The 27,786-nt window shown below is 44.7% G+C and overlaps 1 protein-coding gene across 1 annotated transcript; it reads right to left on the reverse strand.

The window, feature by feature from the left end:
* Positions 1–4,921: 4,921 nt before the first annotated feature.
* Positions 4,922–27,528, reverse strand: LOC133130543 (integumentary mucin C.1-like; the record flags this gene model as incomplete). Its single annotated transcript, XM_061245197.1, has 4 exons — positions 4,922–4,963; positions 20,746–20,823; positions 26,500–26,577; positions 27,481–27,528. Coding segments are annotated over 4 exons (246 nt in total), but the record flags the coding sequence as incomplete, so codon positions are not given.
* Positions 27,529–27,786: the final 258 nt, after the last annotated feature.

Raw genomic sequence — 27,786 nt, forward strand, 5'->3', positions numbered from 1 at the left:
TGGCTGGAGTCGTAGTTGTAGTTTCAGCAACGGTTGGGGCGGGGGTTTCAGTTGTAGTTGTTTGGACATGACTCGTAGACGCTGGAAGAATTGTGCTGCTTGGCAATTTACTTGTAGTTTGAGCAGCTGTTGCAACCGTTGTGGTTGCTGATCTTGAAGATGTTTGAACAGCTGCTGCTGTTGGAGTTTCAGTTGCTTTTGGTGGTGCATTACTTACTGTTGTTGGAATATATGTGGTGCTCACAGCTTCTCTTGTAGTTTGGGGAATTGATGTAGTTGTAACTGCATTTGGAGGAACAGTTGTGGCTGGAGTCATAGTTGTTTTTTCAGCAGCTGTTGGGGCGCGGGTTTCAGTTGTGGTTGGAACTGCAGTTTTACTTGGTGCAGTTGTGGCTGGAGTCATAGTTGTAGTTTCAGAAACTGCTGGGGCCGGAGTTTGAATTGTGGTTGGAACTGCAGTTTTACTTGGTGCAGTTGTGGCTGGAGTCATAGTTGTAGTTTGAGAAACTGCTGGGGCTGGAGTTTGAATTGTGGTTGGAACTGCAGTTTCAGTTGGTGCAGTTGTGGCTGGAGTCATAGTTGTAGTTTCAGCTCTGGTTGGGGCGGGGGTTTCAGTTGTAGTTGTTTGGACATGACTTGCAGACACCGGAAGTGTTGTGGTGCTTGACAATTTAGTTGTAGTTTGAGCAGCTGTTGCAACTGTTGTGGTTGCTGATCTTGAAGATGTTTGAACGGCCGCTGCTGTTGGAGTTTCAGTTATTTTTGGTGGTGCATTACTTGCTGTTGTTGGAATATTTGTGGTGCTTGCAGCTTCTCTTGTAGGTTTGGTAATTGATGTAGTTGGAACTGCATTTGGAGGAACAGTTGTGGCTGGAGTCATAGTTGTTGTTTCAGCAGCTGTTGGGGCGCGGGTTTCAGTTGTGGTTGGAACTGCAGTTTTACTTGGTGCAGTTGTGGCTGGAGTCATAGTTGTAGTTTGAGAAACTGCTGGGGCTGGAGTTTGAATTGTGGTTGGAACTGCAGTTTCAGTTGGTGCAGTTGTGGCTGGAGTCATAGTTGTAGTTTCAGCTCTGGTTGGGGCGGGGGTTTCAGTTGTAGTTGTTTGGACATGACTTGCAGACACCGGAAGTGTTGTGGTGCTTGACAATTTAGTTGTAGTTTGAGCAGCTGTTGCAACTGTTGTGGTTGCTGATCTTGAAGATGTTTGAACGGCCGCTGCTGTTGGAGTTTCAGTTATTTTTGGTGGTGCATTACTTGCTGTTGTTGGAATATTTGTGGTGCTTGCAGCTTCTCTTGTAGGTTTGGTAATTGATGTAGTCGGAACTTCAGTTGAAGGAACAGGTGTGGTAGGAGACATAGTTTTTCTTTGAGCAACTGTTGTGGTTTTGGTTACTGTTTTGGTTGGAACCACAGCTTTAGTGGGAGCAGTTGTGGCTGGAGTCAAAGTTGTAGTTTGAGAAACTGTCGGGGTGGGAGTTTCAGTTGTAGTTGATTGGACATGACTTGTTGGAAGACTTGGCCCTTCAGTTGAAGTGTGAGCAGCTTTTGTTATTGGTGCTCTTGCTGATTTTTCAATAACTGTTGTAATGGTACTTTTTGTTTTTACTTCACTTGTTGTTCGAACATTTGTACTGGTTGGTGCTTCAGTTGTGGCTTGTGGACCTGATGTGGTAGGAACTGCAGCGGTCATAGGAGTAGTTGTGGTGGTTGGAGCTTTCAGTGTAATTTGAGCAACTGTTGCTTCTCTCATTGTTTGACTTACTGTTGTGGTTGGACTTTCAGTTGTTGTTGGAAGTTTACTTGTAGTTGTTGGAAGATTTGTGGTGATTGCAGCTCTTGTTCCAGTTTGCGTAGATTGCGTTGATGTGGTTGGTCCTGTTAAAGATGTTTGACCAACTGCTGCTGTTGGTGTTTTAGTTGTTGGGGGGGCCATTTCACTTGATATTGAAAGACTTGTGGTGGTTGGAGCTTTAGTTGTAGATTGAGCAGCTGTCGGAACTGTTGAGGTTGGTGTTCTTGAAGATGTTTGAACAATTGGTGCATATCTTGTTGTTTCAGCTCTTATTGATGTCATAGGTTCATTTGCAGTTGTTAGAGCTGCTTGTGTAGTTGATGGAAGGTTTGTGGTGGTTGCAGTTTCAGTTGTTATTTTAGTACTACTTGGATATGCAGTTGCTGTTCGAGTAACTGTTATTGTGGGAGGTTCATTTGTAGTCAGAGCAACGGTGGAGCTTTTGCTTGGTGTTACAGTTGTTGCTTGAGCTCCTGGTGTGGTTGTTGCAGTTGTTTGAGCAACTTTTGTGCTAAGAGATCCAGTAGTACTTGTCGTGAGAAACCCACCACTTGAAGTCAGTATTGCAGTCAAGAATGTGCTTGGTTCACTGATATCCCCTTCCTGATATACGTAATCCACAGTGGCTTTAATCTCGTTTTTTGTGTCCCTGTAGAAAAATAAGAAAATTAGAATTGATAAGTGCTTGGATTCATGCTGATGGATTCCACCTTTCTTACACCAATATTTAATGAATATGCAAATGACATTTATTTTGGTTTTGGGCTGAATGGATCTTTTTTAAGCACAACAGGCATGCGCACAAACAGGGAGCAGAATTCATATCTCCAGGAAACTGGAGAAGTACTTGCACATTGACCCGATGCAAACAACATGTGGAAGCTGTGTTGATGGAGGGTACGCAGAAATCCATTGATCAGCAGCAAAAGTGGGGCTTAGAAAGCACATCATTGGTAATGAGCACAGTAGAGCTGCAACTATCATTTTAATATGGCCCTCCATTAGTGATCTATGCATTTGATAATTTGAGGATGAGAACATTACATTACATTATTGGCATTTGGCAGACGCTCTTATCCAGAGCGACGTACAGTTGATTATACTAAGCAGGAGATAATTCTCCCCTGGAGCAATGCAGGGTTAAGGGCCTTGCTCAAGGGCCCAATGGCTGTGTGGATCTTATTGTGGCTACACCAGGATTAGAACCACCGACCTTGCGTGTCCCAGTCATTTACCTTAACCACTACACTACAGGCCGCCCCATGAGTGAAGTATGTCATTGGTTGAGTATGAAAATATGTGGTTGCGTAGTCCAAGCTTTGGTTTGCTGCAGCAAGAGTTTCTTCACCGTATTTGCTTTGTGCATTTCATATGTGGTGCTCATTTGTCCATGTGGATAGGTATCCAGGTTGCCCCAATAAATATATTGTATTTTAAAAACACGAAGTCAAAGAAGACACCCAGGTATGGGACTTACGTGAAATCTGCTTGGGGAAAGATGAAAAGATCTGCACCAGTTTCTGTCAGCAGTAGGTTCAACTAAAAAGCAAAGGTCAAAGCAGAAACAAGCATGTTTAAAAAAACCATGAAAAAAACATCGAAACATCCTCACTGCATTCTGAGTTTTGCACTTATGATCAGCTGACCAGTACCTAACATAGTCAATGTTGCCATGCTTGCTTTAAATAAACAAATCAATTCTGCATGTAGTGCTGAATACATCACTGTGCTGAACAGGAAATATTTGGAAGGGAGATCATGCAGATTTCCTCCCGTTTAATGTACCCTGTCACAGGCCCAGCGGCGTCAGGGGGCGTTGCCCCCTCAGACGACACTCCCCGCCCCCTTTGTGAAGATTAATTTATTTTGTTATAAATAATTTTTTATGTGCAAAATCTTATTTCAAATTCAAAACATTTATTGCCCAACTCAATTTAACACAACTACCTATGTCCAAAGTAACAGTATAGCCTACATTTGCAAATCAATTTAATTGGTTGTTGGGGTGATGGGAGCTAGTTCCAAAAAGTGTTACATTTTGTGTGGAGTTGAGTTAACGTTCGCGCAGTCTCATACTCTGTCATTATGATCTAGCACTAGTCTAGCTGTACGGTTTTAAAATGGATATCCGAAAATGGATTACAAAGGGAGTTTCAGTTTCAAGAGGATCTACATCAGAGGACCCTGGACCAAGCAAAGCAACAACTGATACCAGCGCACCAACCACTGTGGGAGAGCGACGCTGTCACTCACTCCTGGGAGCCCTGCTAATGAGAGAGCTGTTGCTAACAGTGCTAATGTGAGGCTTCAGCCTGGCGACCCTGGCCAAGAGAGTCCCGCTCAGCCAACCCTAAAGCAATATCCTAAATAATACCCTAAAGCAATATCCGAAGAGACAATTGAACAAAAATGACTGTTTCCGATCATTTGGAGGCACTTGGTACAGGGACAGGGATTGGTTGGAATATTCAGTGGAAGCAGATGCTGCATTTTGTTTTCCTTGTAGAAAATTTGGAGGCAACGATTCAGCTTTCACAACTGTGGGCTATACCAATTGGAAACATGCTACGGACAAGGCTAAGGGGTTTGGCAGGCATGCTCATAGCAAAGAGCACCTATTGTGTGTGGCTGTGTGGAAAGAGAGAGATTTGCGGATCTTCAACAGGCAGCAAAATTTCCACTCTGGTCAATTCTGAACAGCTCTCACGAAACCGTGTGTATGTGGCTGGGATTGTGGACGCAATTACATTCCTTGTAATAAATGAATTGCCGTTGAGGGGTTCAATTGATGCCATAGACAGCCGGAATGAAACGGGGTGTGGGCTTTTCCTGTCGCTTTTTGGTTATACCTTGAAACAGAATAAAGAATTGGCTAGGGTTTACAGTAGCATCCCTAAAAATGCTACATACACATCTCATGACATACAAAATGAAGTCATTGAACTGGTGGCTACGATATAGGAAATAGTCAGGGATGTCGCGGAGTCATGGTACACCATCAAGGTTGATGGAAGAAAGGACCCCACGGGTCACGAGCATGTCTCCGTTGTTATCCGTTATGTTGACGGTGAATTCCAAGTGAGAGAGTGCCTTCTGGCGATGTTAAGCACTGACAAGTGTGACGCTCTGTCACTCGCTGAATTGGTCCTCGAAGAGCTGACAAATGTCAGCCTTGACACAGGCAAAATACTAAGTCAGTGTTATGATGGGGCCAGTGTGATGTCGGGAAATGATGGGGGCATGCAGAGGATCATTTAGAATAAATTGCAGAGAGAGATTCCCTACATTCACTCTTTTAATCACCAACTCCACTTCGTGATCGTGCATGCTCTGTCCTCGGAGGATGCATTCCGAGACTTTTTTGACGTATGCAATCTACTGTACAAATTCCTTTGTAAACCTACTGTAGCAGCACAGTATAAAGGCCCAACGCTGAAAAGATTGCTTGAGCAACGTTGGACCGGGCACTTGGACACAGTATCAGTCATTTTGAAATCGCACACCACACTTGTTGAATTTTTGAGTGATATCAGAAATCCCAGAACAACTGCGGAGGTGAAAATGGAGGCTTCAGGCCTCCATGAGTCAATAACAGAACCAAGTTTTTTGTTCTTGGCCAAAGTGACTCACAAGGTGCTTGGACTAATGGAGCCATCCAACAGAATGCTGCAGGCTGAGCGCACTGACCTGCTTACGGCAGTTCAGCTCATTAACAGTGCGGCGGATTGTGTTAAAAGAATGAGATCTGAAGAAGAATTCATGAAAATTTGTAACAAGACTGGCAGTGATTGTGAGGCCCCTCCACCAAAGCGACAGCGACAGCCCCCTAAAGCTCTCCAAAACTACGTGGTCGAGGAGACTCTCGGCCACCAAGAGCAACGCGGTGAGGAGGAGTGCCAAAGACTGTTTTTTGCCATTTTAGACGTTACATTGGCAGAGATGGCTAGACGTTTCAGCGAACGCAATCACAAGTACTTGGAAGCCTTAAGTGTGCTGGACCCTGCCAGTCATGATTTTTTGAACACTTAAAAAGTGAAACCTTTACTGGATTTGACCAAGACTGAAGTGGACGAGGCACAGTTCACCGTTGTGCGTCAGTTTGTGACGAACCAGAGTGGCGAGACAATGACTTTGGGCCAACTTGTCTCCAGATACAAGGATGTCTTCAGTGCCATGCCTCTGGTTCTTACTGCCTTCAAACATGCGCTGACTTTTGGGGCTTCAACTGCTATGTGCGAGAATTCTTTCTCAACGTTGAAAAACGTGTTTACAGAGCATAGACATAATATAACATAATGCTATATATAGTACAGCTAATACATCAATTGCTTCATGTCCACAACATAATCACAATGAAACATTTAAGGACTGAGATGATTAAGCAAAATATTTTTGCAATACAATTAATTCATTAAGCATACTTAATTACTAAAGCAATTCAGGATTTAACACAACTCTTGGAAGATGTGGCTTATTATACACATTCAGGTTGGTACTCATTACATTACAGCAAAGTACAGACATTAATCAGATGCTCTAATTCAGGTGATTAGCACTATTTCAACTTCTTCATGTAGATGGATATTCAGTTTACTGAAGAAATTCAGGTTAAGTACAAAGGTATAACAATAGTGTCCTACCTGGGAATCAAATCTTGAACCTTTACACTATGGGACTATGGGCTAGCAATCTACTATAGAGGAAGTAGGCTCACCAGTTCATTGATGGAGTCCTGAATGACTCTGTGTGTCTCTATCCTGAGTTCAGTGTTTTCTGGCATGCTCATGTTTATTTGAGATTGCAATTCCATAGCAAAGGAGTAATCAGATAATTCTGAGGAAAACATCAAAGTTAACATCATTTCATTGTACTTGCTAAACGTTACATTACATTACATTACATTATATTATTGGCATTTGGCAAACATAAAAACATAAACTCTTCAGCAGTATTTGCATCACTAAGATGCATATGCAAAAGCCAACATAGTCCAGAACTACTTTTACGTATGTTTTGTTACAATTAAAAGTCAATTCTCAATTTTGTGACCCATTTTCAAAACGGTGAAATGTTATGAAAGAAGATAATTGCAGAAAAATTACAATTAAAATTGAACTTTTCATTTGTACAAGTAAAATGGATCTCTGGTCATTGTGAATCCAATAGCGATGGAGGTGGCAGGGGCTGGATGTAAAGATAGAGTGTGTGGACATGTGACTTACTCTTATATATAATCGTCTGCTCTGCAACAGAACCATTCATCTGCGTTATTTCGCGACGCGCTCTCACTGGCTCATTCATATGCCATATATGAGGATCCAAAAGCTTGAGGACCAGGTAGTGAATCTCAATCTCACTGGGGACTGGCTTCAAGGTGGTGAACACAAGTCGAATTAAGATAAAAACTGTGCCCATTCTGTAAAAAAGAAACATAGACAATATGAGAATTCAGTGGAGGATAATTTGGAAAGTGTTTGAAAAAGATGGAGCCCAAATCTGAAATCAAACATGAAAATGGGAACGTACACTCTTCGTGGACTTCTGGTGGTCTGAGCAGTTGTAGTGGTCATCATTGCAGAGGATGTTGGTGCTATTGTAGCTGAAGTTGAGGCAATTGTTGTTGTTGATCTTGTTGTTTGAGGAACTGTTGTGGTGGGAGATACAGTTACAATTGTTGGAACTTCAGCTGTAGTTGTATGGGTTGATGCGACTGATGCTGGTTCAGTTGTTGTTGTTTCTGCATGACTACTTGATTCTGGAAGACTCATGGTGGTTGGGGTTTCAGTTGGAGTTTCAGCAACTGTTTTGGTTGGTGCTCCTGCTGATGTTTGAACAACTGTTATTGTGGGAGTTTCACTTTCTGTTGTTGCTTTAGTTGTCGAAGTTGGAAGTTTTGTGGTGGTTCCTGCTTCCGTTGTAATTGGAGTAATTGATGTGGTTGGAATTGCAGTTGTCGGAATAGTTGTGGCAGGGGATATAATTGTTGGTTGAGCAACTGTTGTGGTCTGGGCTACTGGGTTGGTTGGAACTGGTGTTCTTGGAGCAGTTGTGGCTGGAGTCATTGTTGTAGTTTCAGCAACTGTAAAGGCGGGAGTTTCAGATGTAGTTGTTTGGACATGACCCAATGTTTTTGGAAGACTTGTGCCGGTTGTCGCTTCAGTTGAAGTTTGAACAGTCGTTGTAGTTGATGCTCTTGTTGATGTCTCAACAACAGTTTCCGTGGGAGTTTCAGTGTTTGTTGTTGTTTTCCAAATAGTTGTTGGAAACGTTGTGGTTTTTGCAGCTTCTCTTGTAGTTTGAGCAACTATTGTGGTTTTGGCTACTGCTGTACTTGGAACCACAATGTTATTTGAAGCAGTTCTGGCTGGAGTCATATTTGTTGTTTCAGCAACTGCTGGTACCAGAGTTTCAATTGTGGTTGGAACTACAGTTTCAGTTGGTGCAGATGTGGCTGGAGTCATAGTTGTAGTTTCAGCAATGGTTGCGGTGGGGGTTTCAGTTGTAGTTGTTTGGACATGACTTGTAGACACCGTAAGAGTTGTGGTGCTTGACAATTTAGTTGTAGTTTGAGCAGCTGTTGCAACCGTTGTGGTTGCTGATCTTGAAGATGTTTGAACAGCTGCTGCTGTTGGAGTTTCAGTTGCTTTTGGTGGTGCATTACTTGCTGTTGTTGGAATAATTGTGGTGCTTGCGGCCTCTCTTGTAGTTTGGGTGATGGATGTAGTTGTATCTGCATTTGGAGGAACAGTTGTGGCTGGAGTCATAGTTGTTGTTTCAGCAACAGTTGTGGTTTTTGTTGCTATTTTGGTTGGAACCACAGTTTTAGTTGCTCCAGTTGTGGCTGGAGTCATAGTTGTTGTTCCAGCAGCTGTTGGGGCGGGGGTTTCAGTTGTGGTTGGAACTGCAGTTTTACTTGGTGCAGTTGTGGCTGGAGTCATAGTTGTAGTTTCAGAAACTGCTGGGGCCGGAGTTTGAATTGTGGTTGGAACTGCAGTTTTACTTGGTGCAGTTGTGGCTGGAGTCATAGTTGTAGTTTGAGAAACTGCTGGGGCCAGAGTTTCAATTGTGGTTGGAACTGCAGTTTCAATTGGTGCAGTTGTGGCTGGAGTCATAGTTGTAGTTTCAGCAACGGTTGGGGCGGGGGTTTCAGTTGTAGTTGTTTGGACATGACTCGTAGACGCTGGAAGAATTGTGCTGCTTGACAATTTAATTGTAGTTTGAGCAGCTGTTGCAACCGTTGTGGTTGCTGATCTTGAAGATGTTTGAACAGCTGCTGCTGTTGGAGTTTCAGTTGCTTTTGGTGGTGCATTACTTACTGTTGTTGGAATATATGTGGTGCTCACAGCTTCTCTTGTAGTTTGGGGAATTGATGTAGTTGTAACTGCATTTGGAGGAACAGTTGTGGCTGGAGTCATAGTTGTTGTTTCAGCAACAGTTGTGGTTTTTGTTGCTATTTTGGTTGGAACCACAGTTTTAGTTCCTCCAGTTGTGGCTGGAGTCATAGTTGTTGTTTCAGCAGCTGTTGGGGCGGGGGTTTCAGTTGTGGTTGGAACTGCAGTTTTACTTGGTGCAGTTGTGGCTGGAGTCATAGTTGTAGTTTGAGAAACTGCTGGGGCCAGAGTTTCAATTGTGTTTGGAACTGCAGCTTCAATTGGTGCAGTTGTGGCTGGAGTCATAGTTGTAGTTTGAGAAACTGCTGGGGCCAGAGTTTCAATTGTGGTTGGAACTGCAGTTTCAATTGGTGCAGTTGTGGCTGGAGTCATAGTTGTAGTTTCAGCAACGGTTGTGGCGGGGGTTTCAGTTGTAGTTGTTTGGACATGACTCGTAGACGCTGGAAGAATTGTGCTGCTTGACAATTTAGTTGTAGTTTGAGGAGCTGTTGCAACCGTTGTGGTTGCTGATCTTGAAGTTGTTTGAACAGCTGCTGCTGTGGGAGTTTCAGTTGCTTTTGGAGGTGCATTACTTGCTGTTGTTGGAATATTTGTGGTGCTCACAGCTTCTCTTGTAGTTTGGGTAATTGATGTAGTTGTAACTGCATTTGGAGGAACAGTTGTGGCTGGAGTCATAGTTGTTGTTTCAGCAACAGTTGTGGTTTTTGTTGCTATTTTGGTTGGAACCACAGTTTTAGTTCCTCCAGTTGTGGCTGGAGTCATAGTTGTTGTTTCAGCAGCTGTTGGGGCGGGGGTTTCAGTTGTGGTTGGAACTGCAGTTTTACTTGGTGCAGTTGTGGCTGGAGTCATAGTTGTAGTTTCAGAAACTGCTGGGGCCGGAGTTTTAATTGTGGTTGGAACTGCAGTTTCAATTGGTGCAGTTGTGGCTGGAGTCATAGTTGTAGTTTCAGCAACGGTTGGGGCAGGGGTTTCAGTTGTAGTTGTTTGGACATGACTCGTAGACGCTGGAAGAATTGTGCTGCTTGACAATTTAGTTGTAGTTTGAGCAGCTGTTGCAACCGTTGTGGTTGCTGATCTTGAAGATGTTTGAACAGCTGCTGCTGTTGAAGTTTCAGTTGCTTTTGGTGGTGCATTACTTACTGTTGTTGGAATATATGTGGTGCTCACAGCTTCTCTTGTAGTGTGGGTAATTGATGTAGTTGTAACTACATTTGGAGGAACAGTTGTGGCTGGAGTCATAGTTGTTGTTTCAGCAACAGTTGTGGTTTTTGTTGCTATTTTGGTTGGAACCACAGTTTTAGTTCCTCCAGTTGTGGCTGGAGTCATAGTTGTTGTTTCAGCAGCTGTTGGGGCGGGGGTTTCAGTTGTGGTTGGAACTGCAGTTTTACTTGGTGCAGTTGTGGCTGGAGTCATAGTTGTAGTTTCAGAAACTGCTGGGGCCGGAGTTTGAATTGTGGTTGGAACTGCAGTTTTACTTGGTGCAGTTGTGGCTGGAGTCATAGTTGTAGTTTGAGAAACTGCTGGGGCCAGAGTTTCAATTGTGGTTGGAACTGCAGTTTCAATTGGTGCAGTTGTGGCTGGAGTCATAGTTGTAGTTTCAGCAACGTTTGGGGCGGGGGTTTCAGTTGTAGTTGTTTGGACATGACTCGTAGACGCTGGAAGAATTGTGCTGCTTGAAAATTTAGTTGTAGTTTGAGCAGCTGTTGCAACCGTTGTGGTTGCTGATCTTGAAGATGTTTGAACAGCTGCTGCTGTTGAAGTTTCAGTTGCTTTTGGTGGTGCATTACTTACTGTTGTTGGAATAGATGTGGTGCTCACAGCTTCTCTTGTAGTTTGGGTAATTGATGTAGTTGTAACTACATTTGGAGGAACAGTTGTGGCTGGAGTCATAGTTGTTGTTTCAGCAACAGTTGTGGTTTTTGTTGCTATTTTGGTTGGAACCACAGTTTTAGTTCCTCCAGTTGTGGCTGGAGTCATAGTTGTTGTTTCAGCAGCTGTTGGGGCGGGGGTTTCAGTTGTGGTTGGAACTGCAGTTTTACTTGGTGCAGTTGTGGCTGGAGTCATAGTTGTAGTTTCAGAAACTGCTGGGGCCGGAGTTTGAATTGTGGTTGGAACTGCAGTTTTACTTGGTGCAGTTGTGGCTGGAGTCATAGTTGTAGTTTGAGAAACTGCTGGGGCCAGAGTTTCAATTGTGGTTGGAACTGCAGTTTCAATTGGTGCAGTTGTGGCTGGAGTCATAGTTGTAGTTTCAGCAACGTTTGGGGCGGGGGTTTCAGTTGTAGTTGTTTGGACATGACTCGTAGACGCTGGAAGAATTGTGCTGCTTGACAATTTAGTTGTAGTTTGAGCAGCTGTTGCAACCGTTGTGGTTGCTGATCTTGAAGATGTTTGAACAGCTGCTGCTGTTGAAGTTTCAGTTGCTTTTGGTGGTGCATTACTTACTGTTGTTGGAATAGATGTGGTGCTCACAGCTTCTCTTGTAGTTTGCGTAATTGATGTAGTTGTAACTACATTTGGAGGAACAGTTGTGGCTGGAGTCATAGTTGTTGTTTCAGCAACAGTTGTGGTTTTTGTTGCTATTTTGGTTGGAACCACAGTTTTAGTTCCTCCAGTTGTGGCTGGAGTCATAGTTGTTGTTTCAGCAGCTGTTGGGGCGGGGGTTTCAGTTCTGCTTGGAACTGCAGTTTTACTTGGTGCAGTTGTGGCTGGAGTCATAGTTGTAGTTTCAGAAACTGCTGGGGCCGGAGTTTGAATTGTGGTTGGAACTGCAGTTTCAATTGGTGCAGGTGTGGCCGGAGTCATAGTTGTAGTTTCAGCAACAGTTGGGGCGGGGGTTTCAGTTGTAGTTGTTTGGACATGACTCGTAGACGCTGGAAGAATTGTGCTGCTTGACAATTTAGTTGTAGTTTGAGCAGCTGTTGCAACCGTTGTGGTTGCTGATCTTGAAGATGTTTGAACAGCTGCTGCTGTTGGAGTTTCAGTTGCTTTTGGTGGTGCATTACTTACTGTTGTTGGAATATATGTGGTGCTCACAGCTTCTCTTGTAGTTTGAGGAATTGATGTAGTTGTAACTGCATTTGGAGGAACAGTTGTGGCTGGAGTCATAGTTGTTGTTTCAGCAACAGTTGTGGTTTTTGTTGCTATTTTGGTTGGAACCACAGTTTTAGTTCCTCCAGTTGTAGCTGGAGTCATAGTTGTTGTTTCAGCAGCTGTTGGGGCGGGGGTTTCAGTTGTGGTTGGAACTGCAGTTTTACTTGGTGCTGTTGTGGCTGGAGTCATAGCTGTAGTTTGAGAAACTGCTGGGGCTGGAGTTTGAATTGTGGTTGGAACTGCAGTTTCAATTGGTGCAGTTGTGGCTGGAGTCATAGTTGTAGTTTGAGAAACTACTGGGGCCAGAGTTTCAATTGTGGTTGGAACTGCAGTTTCAATTGGTGCAGTTGTGGCTGGAGTCATAGTTGTAGTTTCAGCAACGGTTGGGGCTGGGGTTTCAGTTGTAGTTGTTTGGACATGACTCGTAGACGCTGGAAGAATTGGGCTGCTTGACAATTTAGTTGTAGTTTGAGGAGCTGTTGCAACCGTTGTGGTTGCTGATCTTGAAGATGTTTGAACAGCTGCTGCTGTGGGAGTTTCTGTTGCTTTTGGAGGTGCATTACTTGCTGTTGTTGGAATATGTGTGGTGCTCACAGCTTCTCTTGTAGTTTGGGGAATTGATGTAGTTGTAACTGCTTTTGGAGGAATAGTTCTGGCTGGAGTCATAGTTGTTGTTTCAGCAACAGTTGTGGTTTTTGTTGCTATTTTGGTTGGAACCACAGTTTTAGTTCCTCCAGTTGTAGCTGGAGTCATAGTTGTTGTTTCAGCAGCTGTTGGGGCGGGTGTTTCAGTTGTGCTTGGAACTGCAGTTTTACTTGGTGCTGTTGTGGCTGGAGTCATAGCTGTAGTTTGAGAAACTGCTGGGGCTGGAGTTTGAATTGTGGTTGGAACTGCAGTTTCAATTGGTGCAGTTGTGGCTGGAGTCATAGTTGTAGTTTGAGAAACTACTGGGGCCAGAGTTTCAATTGTGGTTGGAACTGCAGTTTCAATTGGTGCAGTTGTGGCTGGAGTCATAGTTGTAGTTTCAGCAACGGTTGGGGCGGGGGTTTCAGTTGTAGTTGTTTGGACATGACTCGTAGACGCTGGAAGAATTGGGCTGCTTGACAATTTAGTTGTAGTTTGAGGAGCTGTTGCAACCGTTGTGGTTGCTGATCTTGAAGATGTTTGAACAGCTGCTGCTGTGGGAGTTTCTGTTACTTTTGGAGGTGCATTACTTGCTCTTGTTGGAATATGTGTGGTGCTCACAGCTTCTCTTGTAGTTTGGGTAATTGATGTAGTTGTAACTGCATTTCGAGGAACAGTTGTGGCTGGAGTCATAGTTGTTGTTTCAGCAACAGTTGTGGTTTTTGTTGCTATTTTGGTTGGAACCACAGTTTTAGTTCCTCCAGTTGTGGCTGGAGTCAAAGTTGTTGTTTCAGCAGCTGTTGGGGCGGGGGTTTCAGTTGTGGTTGGAACTGCAGTTTTACTTGGTGCAGTTGTGGCTGGAGTCATAGTTGTAGTTTCAGAAACTGCTGGGGCCGGAGTTTGAATTGTGGTTGAAACTGCAGTTTCACTTGGTGCAGTTGTGGCTGGAATCATAGTTGTAGTTTGAGGAACCACTGGGGCCGGAGTTTCAATTGTGGTTGGAACTGCAGTTTCAATTGGTGCAGTTGTGGCTGGAGTCATAGTTGTAGTTTCAGCAACGGTTTGGGCGGGGGTTTCAGTTGTAGTTGTTTGGACATGACTCGTAGATGCTGGAAGAATTGTGCTGCTTGACAATTTAATTGTACTTTGAGCAGCTGTTGCAACCGTTGTGGTTGCTGATCTTGAAGATGTTTGAACAGCTGCTGCTGTTGGAGTTTCAGTTGCTTTTGGTGGTGCATTACTTACTGTTGTTGGAATATATGTGGTGCTCACAGCTTCCCTTGTAGTTTGGGGAATTGATGTAGTTGTAACTGCTTTTGGAGGAATAGTTCTGGCTGGAGTCATAGTTGTTGTTTCAGCAACAGTTGTGGTTTTTGTTGCTATTTTGGTTGGAACCACAGTTTTAGTTCCTCCAGTTGTGGCTGGAGTCATAGTTGTTGTTTCAGCAACGGTTGGGGCGGGGGTTTCAGTTGTAGTTGTTTGGACATGGCTCGTAGACGCTGGAAGAATTGTGCTGCTTGGCAATTTAGTTGTAGTTTGAGCAGCTGTTGCAACCGTTGTGGTTGCTGATCTTGAAGATGTTTGAACAGCTGCTGCTGTTGGAGTTTCAGTTGCTTTTGGTGGTGCATTACTTACTGTTGTTGGAATATATGTGGTGCTCACAGCTTCTCTTGTAGTTTGGGGAATTGATGTAGTTGTAACTGCATTTGGAGGAACAGTTGTGGCTGGAGTCATAGTTGTTGTTTCAGCAGCTGTTGGGGCGGGGGTTTCAGTTGTGGTTGAAACTGCAGTTTTACTTGGTTCAGTTGTGGCTGGAGTCATAGTTGTAGTTTCAGAAACTGCTGGGGCCGGAGTTTGAATTGTGGTTGGAACTGCAGTTTCAATTGGGGCAGTTGTGGCTGGAGTCATAGTTGTAGTTTCAGCAACGGTTGGGGCGGGGGTTTCAGTTGTAGTTGTTTGGACATGACTCGTAGACGCTGGAAGAATTGTGCTGCTTGGCAATTTAGTTGTAGTTTGAGCAGCTGTTGCAACCGTTGTGGTTGCTGATCTTGAAGATGTTTGAACAGCTGCTACTGTTGGAGTTTCAGTTGCTTTTGGTGGTGTATTACTTACTGTTTTTGGAACATATGTGGTGCTCACAGCTTCTCTTGTAGTTTGGGGAATTGATGTAGTTGTAACTGCATTCGGAGGAACAGTTGTGGCTGGAGTCATAGTTGTTGTTTCAGCAGCTGTTGGGGCGGGGGTTTCAGTTGTAATTGTTTGGACATGACCCGTTGTTTTTGGAAGACTTGTGCCGGTTGGCGCTTCGGTTGAAGTTTGAGCAGCTGTTGTAGGTGATGCTCTTGTTGATGTCTGAGCAACAGTCTCTGCGGGCGTTTCAGTGCTAGTTGTTGCTTTTCTCATAGTTGTTGGAACTTTTGTGGTTGTTGCAGCTTCCCCTCTAGTTTGAGCTACTGTTGTGGTTGGAACCACAGGTTTAGTTCCATAAGTTGTGGCGGGAGTCAAAGTTGAAGTTTGGGCAACTGTTTTGGTGGGAGTTTCAGTTGTGGTTGGAACCACAGCTGTAGTTGGAGCAGTTGAGGATGAAGTCAAAGTTGAAGTTTGGGCAACTGTTGGGGTGGGAGTTTCAGTTGTGGTTGGAACCACAGGTTTAGTTCCAGCAGTTGTGGCGAGAGTCAAAGTTGAAGTTTGGGCAACTGTTGTGGTGGGAGTTTCAGTTGTGGTTGGAACCACAGCTGTAGTTGGAGCAGTTGTGGCTGGAGTCATAGTTGTAGTTTCAGGAACTGTAGGGGTGGGAGTTTCAGTTGTAATTGTTTGGACATGACCCGTTGTTTTTGGAAGACTTGTGCCGGTTGGCGCTTCGGTTGAAGTTTGAGCAGCTGTTGTCGGTGATGCTCTTGTTGATGTCTGAGCAACAGTCTCTGCGGGCGTTTCAGTGCTAGTTGTTGCTTTTCTCATAGTTGTTGGAACTTTTGTGGTTGTTGCAGCTTCCCCTGTAGATTGAGCTACTGTTGTGGTTGGAACCACAGGTATAGTTGGAGCAGTTGTGGCTGGAGTCATAGTTGTAGTTTCAGGAACACTAGGGGTGGGAGTTTCAGTTGTAATTGTTTGGACATGACTTGATGTTGATTGAAGACTTGTGCCGGTTGATGCTTCAGTTGAAGTTTGAGCTGCAGTTGTAGTAGATGCTCTAGTTGATGTCTCAACAACAGTTTCTGTCGACGTTTCAGTGTTTGTTGTTGCTTTACTTATAGTTGTTGGAACATTTTTGGTTGTTGCAGCTTCCCTTGTAGTTTGAGCAACTGTTGTGGTTTTGGCTACTGTTGTGCTTGGAACCACAGGTTTACTTCCAGCAGTTGTGGCGGGAGTCAAATTTGAAGTTTGGGCAACTGTTGTGGTGGGAGTTTCAGTTGTGGTTGGAACCACAGCTGTAGTTGGAGCAGTTGTGGCTGGAGTCATAGTTGTAGTTTCAGGAACTGTAGGGGTGGGAGTTTCAGTTGTAATTGTTTGGACATGACCCGTTGTTTTTGGAAGACTTGTGCCGGTTGGCGCTTCGGTTGAAGTTTGAGCAGCTGTTGTAGGTGATGCTCTTGTTGATGTCTGAGCAACAGTCTCTGCGGGCGTTTCAGTGCTAGTTGTTGCTTTTCTCATAGTTGTTGGAACTTTTGTGGTTGTTGCAGCTTCCCCTGTAGTTTGAGCTAGTGTTGTGGTTGGAACCACAGGTTTAGTTGGAGCAGTTGTGGCTGGAGTCATAGTTGTAGTTTCAGGAACACTAGGGGTGTGAGTTTCAGTTGTAATTGTTTGGACATGACTTGATGTTGATTGAAGACTTGTGCCGGTTGATGCTTCAGTTGAAGTTTGAGCTGCAGTTGTAGTAGATGCTCTAGTTGATGTCTCAACAACAGTTTCTGTCGACGTTTCAGTGTTTGTTGTTGCTTTACTTATAGTTGTTGGAACATTTTTGGTTGTTGCAGCTTCCCTTGTAGTTTGAGCAACTGTTGTGGTTTTGGCTACTGTTGTGGTTAGAACGACAGGTTTAGTTGGAGCAGTTGAGGATGAAGTCAAAGTTGAAGTTTGGGCAACTGTTGGGGTGGGAGTTTCAGTTGTGCTTGGAACCACAGGTTTAGTTCCAGCAGTTGTGGCGGGAGTCAAAGTTGAAGTTTGGGCAACTGTTGTGGTGGGAGTTTCAGTTGTGGTTGGAACCACAGCTGTAGTTGGAGCAGTTGTGGCTGGAGTCATAGTTGTAGATTCAGGAACTGTAGGGGTGGGAGTTTCAGTTGTAATTGTTTGGACATGACCCGTTGTTTTTGGAAGACTTGTGCCGGTTGGCGCTTCGGTTGAAGTTTGAGCAGCTGTTGTCGGTGATGCTCTTGTTGATGTCTGAGCAACAGTCTCTGCGGGCGTTTCAGTGCTAGTTGTTGCTTTTCTCATAGTTGTTGGAACTTTTGTGGTTGTTGCAGCTTCCCCTGTAGATTGAGCTACTGTTGTGGTTGGAACCACAGGTATAGTTGGAGCAGTTGTGGCTGGAGTCATAGTTGTAGTTTCAGGAACACTAGGGGTGGGAGTTTCAGTTGTAATTGTTTGGACATGACTTGATGTTGATTGAAGACTTGTGCCGGTTGATGCTTCAGTTGAAGTTTGAGCTGCAGTTGTAGTAGATGCTCTAGTTGATGTCTCAACAACAGTTTCTGTCGACGTTTCAGTGTTTGTTGTTGCTTTACTTATAGTTGTTGGAACATTTTTGGTTGTTGCAGCTTCCCTTGTAGTTTGAGCAACTGTTGTGGTTTTGGCTACTGTTGTGCTTGGAACCACAGGTTTACTTCCAGCAGTTGTGGCGGGAGTCAAATTTGAAGTTTGGGCAACTGTTGTGGTGGGAGTTTCAGTTGTGGTTGGAACCACAGCTGTAGTTGGAGCAGTTGTGGCTGGAGTCATAGTTGTAGTTTCAGGAACTGTAGGGGTGGGAGTTTCAGTTGTAATTGTTTGGACATGACCCGTTGTTTTTGGAAGACTTGTGCCGGTTGGCGCTTCGGTTGAAGTTTGAGCAGCTGTTGTAGGTGATGCTCTTGTTGATGTCTGAGCAACAGTCTCTGCGGGCGTTTCAGTGCTAGTTGTTGCTTTTCTCATAGTTGTTGGAACTTTTGTGGTTGTTGCAGCTTCCCCTGTAGTTTGAGCTAGTGTTGTGGTTGGAACCACAGGTTTAGTTGGAGCAGTTGTGGCTGGAGTCATAGTTGTAGTTTCAGGAACTGTAGGGGTGGGAGTTTCAGTTGTAATTGTTTGGACATGACCCGTTGTTTTTGGAAGACTTGTGCCGGTTGGCGCTTCGGTTGAAGTTTGAGCAGCTGTTGTAGGTGATGCTCTTGTTGATGTCTGAGCAACAGTCTCTGCGGGCGTTTCAGTGCTAGTTGTTGCTTTTCTCATAGTTGTTGGAACTTTTGTGGTTGTTGCAGCTTCCCCTGTAGATTGAGCTACTGTTGTGGTTGGAACCACAGGTATAGTTGGAGCAGTTGTGGCTGGAGTCATAGTTGTAGTTTCAGGAACTGTCGGGGCAGGAGTTTCAGTTGTAATTGTTTGGACATGACTTGATGTTGATTGAAGACTTGTGCCGGTTGGCGCTTCGGTTGAAGTTTGAGCAGCTGTTGTAGGTGATGCTCTTGTTGATGTCTGAGCAACAGTCTCTGCGGGCGTTTCAGTGCTAGTTGTTGCTTTTCTCATAGTTGTTGGAACTTTTGTGGTTGTTGCAGCTTCCCCTGTAGATTGAGCTACTATTGTGGTTGGAACCACAGGTATAGTTGGAGCAGTTGTGGCGGGAGTCAAAGTTGAAGTTTGGGCAACTGTTGTGGTGGGAGTTTCAGTTGTGGTTGGAACCACAGCTGTAGTTGGAGCAGTTGTGGCTGGAGTCATAGTTGTAGTTTCAGGAACTGTAGGGGTGGGAGTTTCAGTTGTAATTGTTTGGACATGACCCGTTGTTTTTGGAAGACTTGTGCCGGTTGGCGCTTCGGTTGAAGTTTGAGCAGCTGTTGTAGGTGATGCTCTTGTTGATGTCTGAGCAACAGTCTCTGCGGGCGTTTCAGTGCTAGTTGTTGCTTTTCTCATAGTTGTTGGAACTTTTGTGGTTGTTGCAGCTTCCCCTGTAGATTGAGCTACTATTGTGGTTGGAACCACAGGTATAGTTGGAGCAGTTGTGGCTGGAGTCATAGTTGTAGTTTCAGGAACTGTCGGGGCAGGAGTTTCAGTTGTAATTGTTTGGACATGACTTGATGTTGATTGAAGACTTGTGCCGGTTGATGCTTCAGTTGAAGTTTGAGCTGCTGTTGTAGTAGATGCTCTAGTTGATGTCTCAACAACAGTTTCTGTCGGCGTTTCAGTGTTTGTTGTTGCTTTACTTATAGTTGTTGGAACATTTTTGGTTGTTGCAGCTTCCCTTGTAGTTTGAGCAACTGTTGTGGTTTTGGCTACTGTTGTGGTTAGAACGACAGGTTTAGTTGGAGCAGTTGAGGATGAAATTAAAGTTGAAGTTTGGGCAACTGTTGGGGTGGGAGTTTCAGTTGTGGTTGGAACCACAGGTTTAGTTCCAGCAGTTGTGGCAGGAGTCAAAGTTGAAGTTTGGGCAACTGTTGTGGTGGGAGTTTCAGTTGTGGTTGGAACCACAGCTGTAGTTGGAGCAGTTGTGGCTGGAGTCATAGTTGTAGTTTCAGGAACTGTAGGGGTGGGAGTTTCAGTTGTAATTGTTTGGACATGACCCGTTGTTTTTGGAAGACTTGTGCCGGTTGGCGCTTCGGTTGAAGTTTGAGCAGCTGTTGTAGGTGATGCTCTTGTTGATGTCTGAGCAACAGTCTCTGCGGGCGTTTCAGTGCTAGTTGTTGCTTTTCTCATAGTTGTTGGAACTTTTGTGGTTGTTGCAGCTTCCCCTGTAGATTGAGCTACTATTGTGGTTGGAACCACAGGTATAGTTGGAGCAGTTGTGGCTGGAGTCATAGTTGTAGTTTCAGGAACTGTCGGGGCAGGAGTTTCAGTTGTAATTGTTTGGACATGACTTGATGTTGATTGAAGACTTGTGCCGGTTGATGCTTCAGTTGAAGTTTGAGCTGCTGTTGTAGTAGATGCTCTAGTTGATGTCTCAACAACAGTTTCTGTCGGCGTTTCAGTGTTTGTTGTTGCTTTACTTATAGTTGTTGGAACATTTTTGGTTGTTGCAGCTTCCCTTGTAGTTTGAGCAACTGTTGTGGTTTTGGCTACTGTTGTGGTTAGAACGACAGGTTTAGTTGGAGCAGTTGAGGATGAAATTAAAGTTGAAGTTTGGGCAACTGTTGGGGTGGGAGTTTCAGTTGTGGTTGGAACCACAGGTTTAGTTCCAGCAGTTGTGGCAGGAGTCAAAGTTGAAGTTTGGGCAACTGTTGTGGTGGGAGTTTCAGTTGTGGTTGGAACCACAGCTGTAGTTGGAGCAGTTGTGGCTGGAGTCATAGTTGTAGTTTCAGGAACTGTAGGGGTGGGAGTTTCAGTTGTAATTGTTTGGACATGACCCGTTGTTTTTGGAAGACTTGTGCCGGTTGGCGCTTCGGTTGAAGTTTGAGCAGCTGTTGTAGGTGATGCTCTTGTTGATGTCTGAGCAACAGTCTCTGCGGGCGTTTCAGTGCTAGTTGTTGCTTTTCTCATAGTTGTTGGAACTTTTGTGGTTGTTGCAGCTTCCCCTGTAGATTGAGCTACTGTTGTGGTTGGAACCACAGGTATAGTTGGAGCAGTTGTGGCTGGAGTCATAGTTGTAGTTTCAGGAACACTAGGGGTGGGAGTTTCAGTTGTAATTGTTTGGACATGACTTGATGTTGATTGAAGACTTGTGCCGGTTGATGCTTCAGTTGAAGTTTGAGCTGCTGTTGTAGTAGATGCTCTAGTTGATGTCTCAACAACAGTTTCTGTCGACGTTTCAGTGTTTGTTGTTGCTTTACTCATAGTTGTTGGAACATTTTTGGTTGTTGCAGCTTCCCTTGTAGTTTGAGCAACTGTTGTGGTTTTGGCTACTGTTGTGGTTAGAACGACAGGTTTAGTTGGAGCAGTTGAGGATGAAGTCAAAGTTGAAGTTTGGGCAACTGTTGGGGTGGGAGTTTCAGTTGTGCTTGGAACCACAGGTTTAGTTCCAGCAGTTGTGGCGGGAGTCAAAGTTGAAGTTTGGGCAACTGTTGTGGTGGGAGTTTCAGTTGTGGTTGGAACCACAGCTGTAGTTGGAGCAGTTGTGGCTGGAGTCATAGTTGTAGTTTCAGGAACTGTAGGGGTGGGAGTTTCAGTTGTAATTGTTTGGACATGACCCGTTGTTTTTGGAAGACTTGTGCCGGTTGGCGCTTCGGTTGAAGTTTGAGCAGCTGTTGTAGGTGATGCTCTTGTTGATGTCTGAGCAACAGTCTCTGCGGGCGTTTCAGTGCTAGTTGTTGCTTTTCTCATAGTTGTTGGAACTTTTGTGGTTGTTGCAGCTTCCCCTGTAGATTGAGCTACTGTTGTGGTTGGAACCACAGGTATAGTTGGAGCAGTTGTGGCTGGAGTCATAGTTGTAGTTTCAGGAACTGTCGGGGCAGGAGTTTCAGTTGTAATTGTTTGGACATGACTTGATGTTGATTGAAGACTTGTGCCGGTTGATGCTTCAGTTGAAGTTTGAGCTGCTGTTGTAGTAGATGCTCTAGTTGATGTCTCAACAACAGTTTCTGTCGGCGTTTCAGTGTTTGTTGTTGCTTTACTTATAGTTGTTGGAACATTTTTGGTTGTTGCAGCTTCCCTTGTAGTTTGAGCAACTGTTGTGGTTTTGGCTACTGTTGTGGTTAGAACGACAGGTTTAGTTGGAGCAGTTGAGGATGAAATTAAAGTTGAAGTTTGGGCAACTGTTGGGGTGGGAGTTTCAGTTGTGGTTGGAACCACAGGTTTAGTTCCAGCAGTTGTGGCAGGAGTCAAAGTTGAAGTTTGGGCAACTGTTGTGGTGGGAGTTTCAGTTGTGGTTGGAACCACAGCTGTAGTTGGAGCAGTTGTGGCTGGAGTCATAGTTGTAGTTTCAGGAACTGTAGGGGTGGGAGTTTCAGTTGTAATTGTTTGGACATGACCCGTTGTTTTTGGAAGACTTGTGCCGGTTGGCGCTTCGGTTGAAGTTTGAGCAGCTGTTGTAGGTGATGCTCTTGTTGATGTCTGAGCAACAGTCTCTGCGGGCGTTTCAGTGCTAGTTGTTGCTTTTCTCATAGTTGTTGGAACTTTTGTGGTTGTTGCAGCTTCCCCTGTAGATTGAGCTACTATTGTGGTTGGAACCACAGGTATAGTTGGAGCAGTTGTGGCTGGAGTCATAGTTGTAGTTTCAGGAACTGTCGGGGCAGGAGTTTCAGTTGTAATTGTTTGGACATGACTTGATGTTGATTGAAGACTTGTGCCGGTTGATGCTTCAGTTGAAGTTTGAGCTGCTGTTGTAGTAGATGCTCTAGTTGATGTCTCAACAACAGTTTCTGTCGGCGTTTCAGTGTTTGTTGTTGCTTTACTTATAGTTGTTGGAACATTTTTGGTTGTTGCAGCTTCCCTTGTAGTTTGAGCAACTGTTGTGGTTTTGGCTACTGTTGTGGTTAGAACGACAGGTTTAGTTGGAGCAGTTGAGGATGAAATTAAAGTTGAAGTTTGGGCAACTGTTGGGGTGGGAGTTTCAGTTGTGGTTGGAACCACAGGTTTAGTTCCAGCAGTTGTGGCAGGAGTCAAAGTTGAAGTTTGGGCAACTGTTGTGGTGGGAGTTTCAGTTGTGGTTGGAACCACAGCTGTAGTTGGAGCAGTTGTGGCTGGAGTCATAGTTGTAGTTTCAGGAACTGTAGGGGTGGGAGTTTCAGTTGTAATTGTTTGGACATGACCCGTTGTTTTTGGAAGACTTGTGCCGGTTGGCGCTTCGGTTGAAGTTTGAGCAGCTGTTGTAGGTGATGCTCTTGTTGATGTCTGAGCAACAGTCTCTGCGGGCGTTTCAGTGCTAGTTGTTGCTTTTCTCATAGTTGTTGGAACTTTTGTGGTTGTTGCAGCTTCCCCTGTAGATTGAGCTACTATTGTGGTTGGAACCACAGGTATAGTTGGAGCAGTTGTGGCTGGAGTCATAGTTGTAGTTTCAGGAACTGTCGGGGCAGGAGTTTCAGTTGTAATTGTTTGGACATGACTTGATGTTGATTGAAGACTTGTGCCGGTTGATGCTTCAGTTGAAGTTTGAGCTGCTGTTGTAGTAGATGCTCTAGTTGATGTCTCAACAACAGTTTCTGTCGGCGTTTCAGTGTTTGTTGTTGCTTTACTTATAGTTGTTGGAACATTTTTGGTTGTTGCAGCTTCCCTTGTAGTTTGAGCAACTGTTGTGGTTTTGGCTACTGTTGTGGTTAGAACGACAGGTTTAGTTGGAGCAGTTGAGGATGAAATTAAAGTTGAAGTTTGGGCAACTGTTGGGGTGGGAGTTTCAGTTGTGGTTGGAACCACAGGTTTAGTTCCAGCAGTTGTGGCAGGAGTCAAAGTTGAAGTTTGGGCAACTGTTGTGGTGGGAGTTTCAGTTGTGGTTGGAACCACAGCTGTAGTTGGAGCAGTTGTGGCTGGAGTCATAGTTGTAGTTTCAGGAACTGTAGGGGTGGGAGTTTCAGTTGTAATTGTTTGGACATGACCCGTTGTTTTTGGAAGACTTGTGCCGGTTGGCGCTTCGGTTGAAGTTTGAGCAGCTGTTGTAGGTGATGCTCTTGTTGATGTCTGAGCAACAGTCTCTGCGGGCGTTTCAGTGCTAGTTGTTGCTTTTCTCATAGTTGTTGGAACTTTTGTGGTTGTTGCAGCTTCCCCTGTAGATTGAGCTACTGTTGTGGTTGGAACCACAGGTATAGTTGGAGCAGTTGTGGCTGGAGTCATAGTTGTAGTTTCAGGAACACTAGGGGTGGGAGTTTCAGTTGTAATTGTTTGGACATGACTTGATGTTGATTGAAGACTTGTGCCGGTTGATGCTTCAGTTGAAGTTTGAGCTGCTGTTGTAGTAGATGCTCTAGTTGATGTCTCAACAACAGTTTCTGTCGACGTTTCAGTGTTTGTTGTTGCTTTACTCATAGTTGTTGGAACATTTTTGGTTGTTGCAGCTTCCCTTGTAGTTTGAGCAACTGTTGTGGTTTTGGCTACTGTTGTGGTTAGAACGACAGGTTTAGTTGGAGCAGTTGAGGATGAAGTCAAAGTTGAAGTTTGGGCAACTGTTGGGGTGGGAGTTTCAGTTGTGCTTGGAACCACAGGTTTAGTTCCAGCAGTTGTGGCGGGAGTCAAAGTTGAAGTTTGGGCAACTGTTGTGGTGGGAGTTTCAGTTGTGGTTGGAACCACAGCTGTAGTTGGAGCAGTTGTGGCTGGAGTCATAGTTGTAGTTTCAGGAACTGTAGGGGTGGGAGTTTCAGTTGTAATTGTTTGGACATGACCCGTTGTTTTTGGAAGACTTGTGCCGGTTGGCGCTTCGGTTGAAGTTTGAGCAGCTGTTGTAGGTGATGCTCTTGTTGATGTCTGAGCAACAGTCTCTGCGGGCGTTTCAGTGCTAGTTGTTGCTTTTCTCATAGTTGTTGGAACTTTTGTGGTTGTTGCAGCTTCCCCTGTAGATTGAGCTACTGTTGTGGTTGGAACCACAGGTATAGTTGGAGCAGTTGTGGCTGGAGTCATAGTTGTAGTTTCAGGAACTGTCGGGGCAGGAGTTTCAGTTGTAATTGTTTGGACATGACTTGATGTTGATTGAAGACTTGTGCCGGTTGATGCTTCAGTTGAAGTTTGAGCTGCTGTTGTAGTAGATGCTCTAGTTGATGTCTCAACAACAGTTTCTGTCGGCGTTTCAGTGTTTGTTGTTGCTTTACTTATAGTTGTTGGAACATTTTTGGTTGTTGCAGCTTCCCTTGTAGTTTGAGCAACTGTTGTGGTTTTGGCTACTGTTGTGGTTAGAACGACAGGTTTAGTTGGAGCAGTTGAGGATGAAATTAAAGTTGAAGTTTGGGCAACTGTTGGGGTGGGAGTTTCAGTTGTGGTTGGAACCACAGGTTTAGTTCCAGCAGTTGTGGCAGGAGTCAAAGTTGAAGTTTGGGCAACTGTTGTGGTGGGAGTTTCAGTTGTGGTTGGAACCACAGCTGTAGTTGGAGCAGTTGTGGCTGGAGTCATAGTTGTAGTTTCAGGAACTGTAGGGGTGGGAGTTTCAGTTGTAATTGTTTGGACATGACCCGTTGTTTTTGGAAGACTTGTGCCGGTTGGCGCTTCGGTTGAAGTTTGAGCAGCTGTTGTAGGTGATGCTCTTGTTGATGTCTGAGCAACAGTCTCTGCGGGCGTTTCAGTGCTAGTTGTTGCTTTTCTCATAGTTGTTGGAACTTTTGTGGTTGTTGCAGCTTCCCCTGTAGTTTGAGCTACTGTTGTGGTTGGAACCACAGGTTTAGTTGGAGCAGTTGTGGCTGGAGTCATAGTTGTAGTTTCAGGAACTGTAGGGGTGGGAGTTTCAGTTGTAATTGTTTGGACATGACCCGTTGTTTTTGGAAGACTTGTGCCGGTTGGCGCTTCGGTTGAAGTTTGAGCAGCTGTTGTAGGTGATGCTCTTGTTGATGTCTGAGCAACAGTCTCTGCGGGCGTTTCAGTGCTAGTTGTTGCTTTTCTCATAGTTGTTGGAACTTTTGTGGTTGTTGCAGCTTCCCCTGTAGATTGAGCTACTGTTGTGGTTGGAACCACAGGTATAGTTGGAGCAGTTGTGGCTGGAGTCATAGTTGTAGTTTCAGGAACTGTCGGGGCAGGAGTTTCAGTTGTAATTGTTTGGACATGACTTGATGTTGATTGAAGACTTGTGCCGGTTGATGCTTCAGTTGAAGTTTGAGCTGCTGTTGTAGTAGATGCTCTAGTTGATGTCTCAACAACAGTTTCTGTCGACGTTTCAGTGTTTGTTGTTGCTTTACTTATAGTTGTTGGAACATTTTTGGTTGTTGCAGCTTCCCTTGTAGTTTGAGCAACTGTTGTGGTTTTGGCTACTGTTGTGGTTAGAACGACAGGTTTAGTTGGAGCATTTGAGGATGAAGTCAAAGTTGAAGTTTGGGCAACTGTTGGGGTGGGAGTTTCAGTTGTGCTTGGAACCACAGGTTTAGTTCCAGCAGTTGTGGCGGGAGTCAAAGTTGAAGTTTGGGCAACTGTTGTGGTGGGAGTTTCAGTTGTGGTTGGAACCACAGCTGTAGTTGGAGCAGTTGTGGCTGGAGTCATAGTTGTAGTTTCAGGAACTGTAGGGGTGGGAGTTTCAGTTGTAATTGTTTGGACATGACCCGTTGTTTTTGGAAGACTTGTGCCGGTTGGCGCTTCGGTTGAAGTTTGAGCAGCTGTTGTCGGTGATGCTCTTGTTGATGTCTGAGCAACAGTCTCTGCGGGCGTTTCAGTGCTAGTTGTTGCTTTTCTCATAGTTGTTGGAACTTTTGTGGTTGTTGCAGCTTCCCCTGTAGATTGAGCTACTGTTGTGGTTGGAACCACAGGTATAGTTGGAGCAGTTGTGGCTGGAGTCATAGTTGTAGTTTCAGGAACACTAGGGGTGGGAGTTTCAGTTGTAATTGTTTGGACATGACTTGATGTTGATTGAAGACTTGTGCCGGTTGATGCTTCAGTTGAAGTTTGAGCTGCAGTTGTAGTAGATGCTCTAGTTGATGTCTCAACAACAGTTTCTGTCGACGTTTCAGTGTTTGTTGTTGCTTTACTTATAGTTGTTGGAACATTTTTGGTTGTTGCAGCTTCCCTTGTAGTTTGAGCAACTGTTGTGGTTTTGGCTACTGTTGTGCTTGGAACCACAGGTTTACTTCCAGCAGTTGTGGCGGGAGTCAAATTTGAAGTTTGGGCAACTGTTGTGGTGGGAGTTTCAGTTGTGGTTGGAACCACAGCTGTAGTTGGAGCAGTTGTGGCTGGAGTCATAGTTGTAGTTTCAGGAACTGTAGGGGTGGGAGTTTCAGTTGTAATTGTTTGGACATGACCCGTTGTTTTTGGAAGACTTGTGCCGGTTGGCGCTTCGGTTGAAGTTTGAGCAGCTGTTGTAGGTGATGCTCTTGTTGATGTCTGAGCAACAGTCTCTGCGGGCGTTTCAGTGCTAGTTGTTGCTTTTCTCATAGTTGTTGGAACTTTTGTGGTTGTTGCAGCTTCCCCTGTAGTTTGAGCTAGTGTTGTGGTTGGAACCACAGGTTTAGTTGGAGCAGTTGTGGCTGGAGTCATAGTTGTAGTTTCAGGAACTGTAGGGGTGGGAGTTTCAGTTGTAATTGTTTGGACATGACCCGTTGTTTTTGGAAGACTTGTGCCGGTTGGCGCTTCGGTTGAAGTTTGAGCAGCTGTTGTAGGTGATGCTCTTGTTGATGTCTGAGCAACAGTCTCTGCGGGCGTTTCAGTGCTAGTTGTTGCTTTTCTCATAGTTGTTGGAACTTTTGTGGTTGTTGCAGCTTCCCCTGTAGATTGAGCTACTGTTGTGGTTGGAACCACAGGTATAGTTGGAGCAGTTGTGGCTGGAGTCATAGTTGTAGTTTCAGGAACTGTCGGGGCAGGAGTTTCAGTTGTAATTGTTTGGACATGACTTGATGTTGATTGAAGACTTGTGCCGGTTGATGCTTCAGTTGAAGTTTGAGCTGCTGTTGTAGTAGATGCTCTAGTTGATGTCTCAACAACAGTTTCTGTCGGCGTTTCAGTGTTTGTTGTTGCTTTACTTATAGTTGTTGGAACATTTTTGGTTGTTGCAGCTTCCCTTGTAGTTTGAGCAACTGTTGTGGTTTTGGCTACTGTTGTGGTTAGAACGACAGGTTTAGTTGGAGCAGTTGAGGATGAAGTCAAAGTTGAAGTTTGGGCAACTGTTGGGGTGGCAGTTTCAGTTGTGGTTGGAACCACCGCTGTAGTTGGAGCAGTTGTGGCGGG

Source organism: Conger conger, chromosome 6, assembly GCF_963514075.1.
Source record: "Conger conger chromosome 6, fConCon1.1, whole genome shotgun sequence".
In the NCBI taxonomy this organism is placed as follows: Eukaryota; Metazoa; Chordata; class Actinopteri; order Anguilliformes; family Congridae; genus Conger; species Conger conger.